The sequence below is a fragment of the Borostomias antarcticus genome (genome assembly GCF_949987555.1).
Source record: "Borostomias antarcticus genome assembly, chromosome: 14".
Classification (NCBI taxonomy): Eukaryota; Metazoa; Chordata; class Actinopteri; order Stomiiformes; family Stomiidae; genus Borostomias; species Borostomias antarcticus.
In genome coordinates, this window is record NC_140247.1 from 22,577,470 (window position 1) to 22,588,414 (window position 10,945).

At 46.3% G+C, this 10,945-nt stretch overlaps 2 protein-coding genes across 2 annotated transcripts in view; one reads left to right on the forward strand and one right to left on the reverse strand.

Moving 5' to 3' along the window:
• The window catches only part of csf1ra (colony stimulating factor 1 receptor, a), a gene marked incomplete at both ends in the record, with an annotated part of 30,707 nt that extends 29,758 nt beyond the window's left edge, over positions 1-949 (forward strand). The window contains one exon of the mRNA XM_084448637.1: positions 803-949. Within this exon, the coding sequence (XP_084304763.1) occupies positions 803-949 (147 nt within the window). The remainder of the gene's footprint in view (positions 1-802) is intronic.
• Positions 950-8,544: 7,595 nt separating this feature from the next.
• hmgxb3 (HMG box domain containing 3) overlaps positions 8,545-10,945 on the reverse strand; it is a gene marked incomplete at its 3' end in the record, with an annotated part of 18,521 nt that continues 16,120 nt past the window's right edge. Inside the window, 1 exon segment of the mRNA XM_084448638.1 lies at positions 8,545-9,168. Within this exon segment, the coding sequence (XP_084304764.1) occupies positions 8,545-9,168 (624 nt within the window).

The window sequence follows — 10,945 nt, forward strand, 5'->3', positions numbered from 1 at the left end:
AAACGGTGGCCAGTCTGAAGCTAAAGCTCATCATCTCTCTTGTTATAGATTTATTCTAATAATTAAGAAAAGAGTAGTCGAGAATGCCAAGGTTCATCTTTGCAAGTCCAAGCTGGTTACTTTTATTCCAAATAGTTTACGAGTTTGCAAAGTCGGGCTCAAAGAGAAAAGGAACATCCACCAAGAGCTTTAGAAGATTATCATGAAAACAGAGCATTATAAACAGTGTGGGTGTGACCATACCTGCATATGCAAAAATTTCACTAGCCAATTATCAGTGAGTAGGCTAGGTCTGAGGGTCAACAGCTGAAGTAAACATTACAGAGATGAAAGATAGCTGGGAGGAGGGGACCTCTGGTGAGGTCTCCTGCCATAACGCATTGTTTATGCCTTGGAATAGTGGGGTCAGGGCAATAAACCCAGGACAGCAGCGCACTTTATAAGAGACAATGTCTTGAGCAGAGAATACACTCATTTAAATGTATCCATTACACTCTCCCTCCCTCTCTCTCCCTCTCCCTCCCTCCCTCTCTCCCTCACTCTCCCTCTCCTTCTCCCTCTCCCTCACACTATCCCTCTCACTCTCCCTCTCTCTCCCTCTCCCTCCCTCCCTCTCCCTCTCTCCCTCTCTCTCCCTCTCCCTCACACTCTCCCTCTCCTTCTCACTCTCCTTCTCCCTCTTCCTCTCTCTCCCTCTCCTTCTCACTCTCCCACTCTCCCTCTCACTCTTCCTCTCTCTCTCCCTCTCTCTCCCTCTCACTCTCCCTCTCTCTCCCTCTCTCTCTCACTCTCCCTCTCCCAGCGACCGATGTACCCCGACGTCCCGCGGCTGGACATGGAGGAGGAGCGTCCGGAGCCGTGTGACCCGCCCAAGGCCCGCGAGGGCGTCCGCGACCCGGAGGAGGAGGACCAGCCGCTGATGAAGACCAACAACTACCAGTTCTGCTGAGGGTCCCTGGGGCGGACAGGCCGCCGCCCACGTAGCTCCAGGAGCGTACGGGGTGGGGGTGGTGGAGGAGGAGGAGGCCTCCTAAGCTGGCTTAGCTTCTACCTGCTGCTCTGCTTTGCCTGGTTGTCAGGCAGGCAGGCAGGCAGGCAGACAGCAGATGGAGGCATGTCATTAATGACTTGCTAGACCCCGAACTCAGATAATCAGGAAGACTACTGATGATTTCAGATGATTTCTACTGCTGTTCTCTGTGTACATGAGATCAAGTTTGCATTAATTTTGCATTCATAGTAATACAGTTATTCATTTCCAGTAAAAGGATACTTATGTGGATTTCTTGTTCACACTCATCAGCAGGTCCACTTCTGTATATATTTTTTTTTTTTTTCAATGTTATGTGGCTTTTCAGGGGAAGCAGGAAAATAGCGGTCAACTGCCAAGCTCCTGTCTTTCTAACGCTGTCGACAGTGAGACTATATATGATGGACTCTCCACACCAGTCCTTTGCTGGAACAATGTGGTCAAATCTACCATTGAAAAGGGTTTAGATGTGCTTCACAGCTCAGAGTCAGAGGAGTCTTTGCGTGACCCTGTCATGACGATTGCAGGCTGTAACCGATGGCAACATGTGACACGCTTCCAATTGTTCATAGAGCACAGCAGTGAGTTTCACATAACCCAGGTCTGGTAGGCAATGTCTCGATAAAGCAGGGAATGTGAAGTAAACATGACTGTAACTTCAATTTCCAGATGCTCTGAAACTCGCATTAGGGCTTGAAATGTAGCATACAGCTTATACTGCCAACTGTGATGGTCCTTTTCAGACAGACATTAAAGCTATTTGAGAAATATTACTGTACACTGAAGCTTGTTACTGTATGTAGTCAGCTCTTCTTATGTGGTTATGAATAAATGAGAGAAATGTGAGATGTTTATATACTGTAGTTCGAATGTAAATCAATAAATGTACTGTATCTGTATTTTCTCCTTAGTGTTTTAGAGTAGATGCAACTCTGAAAAGAGGTGTTACTGTATGTTTGGCCATTTGTTCCCGTGGAGGAACCCTCTGAAAAAAGGTTCCAGTTAAAACCCTTTTCAGATCATTTAGAACCCTATAGGTTTTAAATATAACTTTTGACTCCATATAGAATCCTCTCAAAGATCTGTTTGGAACCTAAAATGGTCATATGACCTTTTAACAGAGGGTTCAACGAGAGGGACAGTTGTTCTACACAGCACTTTTTTCTCTGAGTGTAAAGAGATTCCTCCTGTATTTTGCTGACCAAATCACTGTACAGTCTGAGCGCACGTGATTCTGCCCAAAGACTAAATAATGACAGAAAATCATGAACTTCAACAGATATACTTAAGCATTTTATTGCCTTAATCTCTGAGTTACGCTAATAACAAAGGCATTTCAAGATAGTTAGGCCCCTTGAACCTTCAGCTCAGGGCCCCTAGGCAGACTAGTTTGTTGTTGTCTGCTGTGTTTTGATTTTCATACTAAAATCTCTGCACTGTTGAGTGCTCAGTTTTAGGAGCTTACAGGGTGGTGATGGAGGCCTCCTAAGGTATCTTAGATTCTACCAGCTGCTCTGCTTTGCCTGGTTTGTTTGTCCTTTTCTTTGCTGAACTCATGTGATTCTGCCCAAAGATGAAATAATGCCAAAATCATGATCTTCAATAAAGATATACTGTATTCATTATCTTGCCAGAATCTTTGAAGTAGATTGAAAACAAGGACTTTTCAAGGCCACTCAGTACGTCATCAGAGACCACGAGGAGGAACCAGAAACCAATCTCAATGTGCTCTTTATCCCGCTTCCTGTTTTCTGTTGAAGTCTTCTCTGCATTTCCTCAGTCTGTCCATCCCCTGGCCTCTGTTGCGCAACCTTCAATTCTTACAGGGAAGTGGGAAGGCCCCTTTCAAAGACTCCACACACACACACTTCTTTCTTTTGATTTATTTGGAATTCCTTTCCTTCCTTTCTTTTGATTTATTTGAAATAAAGCTTTTTCTTCATCAAAGTCAACACAGCCCATCACTCTTTCACGTGTACTTCTTGGCCCTCATTTACTAAGCAATCGTACGACTAAAACAAACGAAATACTAGGCGTACGGTCATTTCCACACCAAGTTCAGCATTTATCAATCTGGGCGTGAGAGGAGACTGAGACCAAATCTCACGGCAAGTCTCAGACCGTGTAGCAAGTTTGAGAATATGAGACTGATTCTGACTGGCATCTAAGCGCAGCGCAGCCATATAGGCCTATTCATCACTTCAAAATATGGAGCCTATGGCAACATATTATATGGCCTCTTCTGTGTCATATATCTGTAACATACTGTAAATAGGTATTTTCCAACTGTAACTTAACTGCAATTAACGGGGTAAATATTATAATTAAATACTTACCACTTATTTAAATAACAGCTTTGACGGTCATATCTGTAATGCCGTGCTCTGTAGAAAACGTATGCGTATCCTATCTCACCGTTCAGCCGAGGTGAGAGGAGTGGGCGAGCGAGGTTGGCTATTAATCTGATGTGCACCTGTTTCTAAAGGCCTACTGGTTGAAATAGGATATTTTACCCTCACATACTGTAGGTGTTAGCTCTAATTTGAGGTTTTAGTAATTTATTGTCACAATATTATTTTTTTCTGAATGGAAGGTAAAATAAAGTTGTATTATTATGTATTATTATGTATTATTATTATTATTATTATTATAAGTCCTCAAATGTGCTATGGTTTTGGATAGGCTACATAAGGAAGCTGCCCAGCTCACACGCTGTCTGATTGTGTGAATTTACATGTGTGAATCATCCCTTAAAATCAAATAGTAAAATGAGAGATGGTTTTTCTCCATGCCGTAAACTACCGGAGCAATGCCAGAATATGTACAGTAGGGGCGTGATCTTTAAATGACGACTGTTTTCATCCACACCACCCGATTATTCGTATGATGGGATTGGCGGCATATGAATGTTTGATAGATCACACGTGGACGCTGTCGTACCATCATTTCTGCGATTGGATATGCACTCCTTTGATAAGGGCCCTTGGTGTAAAGGACCTATTAGCCATCTGATCTAGCACGGCAATGTGCACCACAGTTACATACCTGTAGTCAAGCATTGCAAAGTAAAAGTTCTAACAGCGGAGAGGGTACACTAACCACTTATTGGTCAACAGTCCAAACCGCTAGACCCCTGATTGGCCCAGTCCTTCTGTGGGGCTCAGGTGAGGTGACAGATCATGTAGTCCAATAAAAAGGCCTCAGGTCAAGACATTTTCATAGGAATCCTGTGTGTTATAAAGTGAGCAGCTGTCTCCTGTTTATTCCCCTGACCCCTTCTCTCCAGGCCTTCTAAAAACTTCACGGCAGGAGACCTCACCAGGGGTCCCCTCCTCTCCTAGTTAATCTTTGCATCTCTGTAAATGTTTACTGTAATGTTTAATGTGAGAGGTTATTAGCACTTCTGCATTCAAAGTTCCTGTAGCGTATTACATACATTTCATTGAGGAACTGCCGCTGTAGATTTCTACAGTGTAGCATTGAGCATTACGGTACATTTGATAGTAGAAGCCTAAATTTATAATGAGTAGTTTTGCCTTGTGTTTTTATTCAACTGTCCAATTTGGGTTTTCTGATATCCAAAGCCCCGGGGATGGCTGCGCTCTATGTATGATTAATTCTGTGTATGCATGTTTGCAGTATTGTGATTGGAGATGTTGCTTTCGTTCTCTCACTTTCTCCTGCCTTGGACGTAGGCCTGTCCTACCCAGAAGTGTGATTTTGAGCCTTGGATTTCTTTGTCCTTCGTGGTTGATGCACGGTTATTTGTGGACAGTTTGCCAACTAAAGCTAAGAAGTTAGTATGCTTCTGTTTTACAGCTTTTAGGATCTTGTTTTCATTGGTTTCATTTTTGACACAGAGGGGGACCACATATTCACTGCGGGAAGGGGAGTACCGCCTGGGGGTCAAGTTTTATTTAACCTTGCTCGTTGTTGATGTCCGTTTTTAGAGCGATTGCCAACTAGCTTCGAAGTGCCTGTCTAATCTTGTGGTTGATGTGCTGTCATATCTGGATGGCTTGCAAACTAACAGCTCAGTTGAGGGCAGGGGCCGCTGACCTGAGCTCACCTGACCCTCTCCTCTTCCCCTCTTCCCTGATCCCCCTCCCCCCCCCCCCCTCCTTTCGTGTGCAATTTACTACTGACACTTTTAATAGTTTATTACTCACTTTAGGCACTTTACTCACTTTTTTTTATATCATAGGCTCACATTTTATGACATGTCGATTGATTGAATTTGCCGTCTGTCTCTTGCTGTGTTGTGTATTGCTGTGTTGTTCTATGTTGTGCTGTGCCGTGAGCTATTAGATACAAATAATTTCCCGAAGGGGATTAATAAAGTATCTATCTATCTGTATCTACACTATATTGCCAAAGGTATTTGCTTATCTGCCTTTACACGCATATGAGCCCATTCTTAATCCATAGGGTTTAATATGACGTCAGCCCACCCTTTGCAGCTATAACAGCTTCAACTCTTCTGGGAAGGCTTTCCACAAGGTTTAGGTTGTTTATGGGAATTTTTGACCATTCTTCTAGAAGCGCATTTGTGAGGTCAGACACTGATGTTAAATGAGAAGGCCTGGCTCGCAGTCTCCGCTCTAATTCATCCCAAAGGTGTTCTATCGGGTTGAGGTCAGGACTCTGTGCAGGCCAGTCAAGTTCTTCCACACCAAACTCGCTCATCCATGTCTTTATAGACCTTGCTTTGTGCACTGGTGCGTAGTCATGTTGGAACAGGAAGGGGCCATCCCCAAACTGTTCCCACAAAGTTGGGAGCATGGAATTGTTCAGAATCACTTGGTATGCTGAATCGTATGAGTTCCTATCACTGGAACTAAGGGGCCAAGCCCAACTCCTGAAAAATGGCCCCTTCCTGTTCCAACATGACTGCACATAATCCTAACCCTAACCCTAACTGCATATTTATACTGAGAAGTGGGTAATAAGCTCTAGGGCGCTATAGAGACGAGAGCTGTGTTCCAAGCACTTTTTAGTGCTACAGCGCCATGAGCTCTAGGCTTTTTTTGCAGTTGAAAAAGGTTTAACTTTTTGGGCTAGAGCGCAGGCTGTAAACGGCTATTCTGACAATGACAACAGTCAGTTTTTGGCAAAACAGAGGCAGCGAACGTTAGCATTAGCTCACATTAGCTAGCTATCTTAACTTGGCTAGTTAATCTGCAGTCTGCAAAAACACGACACTCGCTGCTAACGTAGCTGTAAAACATTGGTAGCCTAGCCAGCTCTAAACTCCGGCTCTAGTGCGCTCTACACAGCTGTAAGCTTGGCGCTGTTCAGTTACATACAGCTCATTGGTGGACACAAAGCCTTAAAACTCTTTTCTTTTCTTTTTTTTTATCCAAATTAAAGTAAAGTGACAAAGTTAAATGTACACATAACATAGATTAGAAAATCATGACATTTACCTATCTTTAATGAAACTGGGAGTTAAGATTTTGGCCTTGGAGGATTGACAGGATTGTCATTCCTGAGAAGACCATTCCTGGGAAGTTGATGCTGTTAACACTGTATGTTTTATTAAGGGCTGTTGAATTGGAAGATACTTCTTGTATTTCAATGATTGCATTCCCTTAAGATAATTGTATCATGTTATGAGTGTCACTTTTTTGAATTCTGAAGTTGTGACTGATGAAGTCACAAAAGGATGGAGTTGTAATAGATCATTATACAACGGTTAGTTCTGGTTCTTGATTCTGATTGGCTGGAAGCCGTGTTAAAATACTTTGTGACACACACCTGGGACCGCATATCATTCCATTTTCAGTATTCGCGTCGTGCCTAACAACACCCCCTAGCTGTTAAAAAATCACTATAACACACAGCCTCTCGTGGTTTATTGCTTAAATTCGAATTAGTGTATTCTGTCTTCAGGCCTTCTAAAAACTTTACAGCAGGAGACCTCACCAGGGGTCCCCTCCTCTCCTAGTTAATCTTTGATCTCTGTAAATGTTTACTTCAGCTGTTGACCCTCAGACCTAGCCTACTCACTGATAATTGGCTAGTGAAGTATTTGCATATGCAGGTATGGTCACACCCACACTGTTTATAATGCTCTGTTTTCATGATAATCTTCTAAAGCTCTTGGTGGATTTTCCCTTCTCTTTGAGCCCGACTTCGCAAACTCGTAAACTATTTGGAATAAAAGTAACCAGCTTGGACTTGCAAGATGAACCCTAGCATTCTCGAGTACTATTTTCTTAATTATTGGAATAAATCGATAACAGGTCTCCAAATTCCACCATCGGACACATGATGCAATCATACTAACGTATGTTAGTTCACTTTAATAAACATATTTTTTGTCCCAAAGGCATTGAGTGAGCAGCGAGAGGTAACCCTGTTACCATTACCCAAGCAGTGTGAAAGCTCTTAAAGAACATTAAGGATAATTAAATATAAATGATATCCAAGAAGAAGCTATAGCCTACCACCTTTTGACCTCTTCAAACTATCGGAGCATTCATTCAGTCGTTCTTAATTCGAGCTTTTTTTTTTTTTTTTCAAGTTTCCAGTTTTCACAGGATAATCATAACTTCTGCACAAGATAAAGCACTTTACTGTATATACAGTACATGGATCAAAAACCAGCAAGATGGCCTTCGACTGCCTGGTTATATCCTTCACAAAAAAGAGCCTGTCAGAAGACAGCTTAGCAGTTTCCCAGAAGCAGCAACACCTTCACCTGGTTTTCTAACAGTCTCTCACCAACCCCCCCCCCTCCCCCCATCTCCCCTACCCTGTACCTGACCCCCCCACCCCCCCACCCCCCCATCTCCCCTACCCTGTACCTGACCCCCCCAACCCCCCATCTCCCCTACCCTGTACCTGACCCCCCACCCCCCATCTCCCCTACCCTGTACCTGACCCCACCTCTCCCCTACCCTGTACCTGACCCCCCACCTCTCTCCTCCGCTCTGACCGGAGCTTTCAGCCTCCCCATACATGTCGTCTTAGTCAAGGGACCGTCTCTTGACTATTGCACTTTCAAAATGGCCACCTCAGATAGAACTCAATGTCCCACAAGGCACATGCTGTTATCCAGAGTGCTCCGCACATCAAGGGTGTGACGCACACATGATGCGGATCACAAGATGGTACTACTACACACATGCCTAGGCGCGCGCACGCGTGCACACACACACACACACACACACACACACACACACACACACACACACACACACACACACACACACACACACACAGCAGTTCAACACAATAACACAAGAAAGCACAGATTTCCTTCCACTCTTCTCCAGTAAAATTCCTGTGTCTACACTACAGAAGACACACCGAGTTCTGGGCTGGTGTTGGGTCCAGTTTTAGCGTGCCACTGGAGGCCATTAAAGGTGGGTTACAGCCACTGATGAGCACGCCAGCAGCACGGGGCCTCTGGCGCTCTTGAGTGTCCTGGAGCAGCTGACGGCATTGAACCCTGAACCCTGAACCCTGAACCTTGAACTCGTCCCAAGCCGACGTGCCTCCTTCTCCTCTCAGGGCACCACCACTTCCTCAACTTCCTCGAACACGGTCACCTCACCCACCGCCCCTCCCTCCCCCTCCTCCTCCCCTCCCTCGCTGTTGATCTGCGCCACCCCCAGCCTGTAGAGGGCGTCTCTGATCACCACCTCCCCCGGCTGGCACGCCCTCAGCACCTGGCTGATCTGCTGGCCCACGATGTCCCTGCTGCTCAGGAAGTCCGCCAGGCGGTTGTACAGGTAGTAGTACGCTGCGTTGTCGAACGCCAGGGGGCGCCGTCGGCACGAGCCGGCCGACGGCTCCGCGGCCTCCGACCCCGTCTCCGAGATGCCGTCCTCTGCCTCCTTCCTCCCTCCCTCCTCCTCCTCCTCCTCCTCCTCCCCATCTTTATCTCCTTTCATCTTCTCCTCCTCCTCCCTCTCCTTCTCCAGGTCGGCCACCAGGCCGATGTAGGGCTCCAGCTCGCGGCAGAGGGCCATGGCGTGGTGCTCCGGATCCCCGGGGCCCTCGCCCGGCCCAGCGGGGTGCACCAGCCACCGGGCCGGGGACCTGGTGACAGGGTGGACCTGGGGGCCGTCCCCCACAGAGGACAGGTCAGCGCCATAGGGCTGTTCTGCAAGCTCCGCACACGACACAAACTGAGGAGAGAGAGAGAGAGGGAGGGAGGGAGAGAGAGAGAGAGAGAGGGAGGGAGAGAGAGAGAGAGAGAGAGAGAGAGAGAGAGAGAGAGGGAGGGAGAGAGAGAGAGAGGGAGGGAGGGAGAGAGAGAGAGAGAGAGAGGGAGGGAGAGAGAGAGAGAGAGAGAGAGAGAGGGAGGGAGAGAGAGAGAGAGAGAGGGAGGGAGAGAGGGAGGGAGAGACAGAGAGAGAGGGAGAGAGAGAGGTAGACAGAGTGAGAGGGAGAGAGAGAGAGAGAGAGAGAGAGAGGGAGAGAGAGAGAGAGAGAGAGAGAGAGAGAGAGAGAGAGAGGGAGGGAGAGAGGGAGGGAGAGACAGAGAGAGAGGGAGAGAGACAGAGGTAGACAGTGAGAGGGAGAGAGAGTGAGAGAGAGGGAGGGAAAGAGAGAGAGAAAGAGGTAGAGAGGTGGGGGAGGAGAGAGAGACAGAGAGGGAGAGAGAGTGAGAGAGAGGTAGAGAGAGGGGGAGAGGAAGAGAGAGGGAGAGAAAGAGAAAGAAAGAGAGAGAGGGAGAGAGAGAAAGGGAGAGAGGGAGGGAGAGAGAAGGTTGACTCAGATGAGTACACATACAGAGATACAGTTCCTATCAGCCTGTATCTTGGAGGGGGGAAGGGGTTATGAGGCATGGGCCAATTTAGGACCCATTACATTTTGGAGCAGAACCGAATCATTGGGTGCACAAATGACAATTAGAACAGAACTTGGACCATTTCCTTCACTTCATCTTTACATCTCCTGCCAGAATTACCTTACTGCCCGGTGGCCGAGTGGATAAGACACCGCTCTAATAATTCGGAGTTCCGGGTTCAATCCCGACTAAGATGTTTTTTTCGAAGATGTTTTTTTGTGCGTGGCGACGCACCAAAGACAGCAAATGTCCGGTTGTCACTCCCTCCCTCCCTCCCAGCAAATGTCTGGTTGTCACTCCCTCCCTTCCTCCGTCGGGTTGTTGACCTGCAGTTCCATGTTGCTACCACAAGAGGCAGTGGTTTTTTGTGAGTGGCTGTAAGCCAGTGCGCCTAGAATAGCGTTTGTCCGGTTATTACTCCCTCCCTCCCACTGGTCAATGTTGACCTGCATTTCTCTGTTGGCACCACAAGAGGCAGTAGTCCCAGCACAGCAAAATAAAGAAGGACACCAAAACCAACCCGCCGATCTCCGCTGCACAAGTAGAGTAGTGGTGAGAGCATAGGACTCCCACCCGGGAGACGGGGGTTCAAGGCCCTGGTGGGGATGACTTTATGGGACTACACCCCAAACATCCACATGTTCATCCTTTCACTCCAATCTTTTTATCCCTTACCTTTGTTCAGGAACAGAAGTTGAACCAATTGCAGCAAAATAGCTAACGTTACAGGAATCATCAGTGTAAACTGCTTTAGCCACTGACCGCTACCATTAATGTTATGGAAGCTGCTGCTAGTTGTTGTGAGCTCATGATCTAACTGGCTATCTCACTCTTATTGTGCTGGATTAGCATTGGAAGCATTGGAACTGATGTGTCCAGGCGACAAGACCTATCTTAATTTATCAGACATTATTTCATGTCATTTCAATTCACAGCTATTTCAGTGGCGTGACTAGCTTCCATCCTACCAGTCCTGAAACAAGCCAGCCATGCACATAAGCCAGGCTGGACCTGGCCTGTTTTTTTTTTTGAAGGTTGGCTCTTTGTTAGAATGAATAGTCAATTCAAATTTAAATAGATAGATATCAACTTTATTTACAGTATTTGCTGTT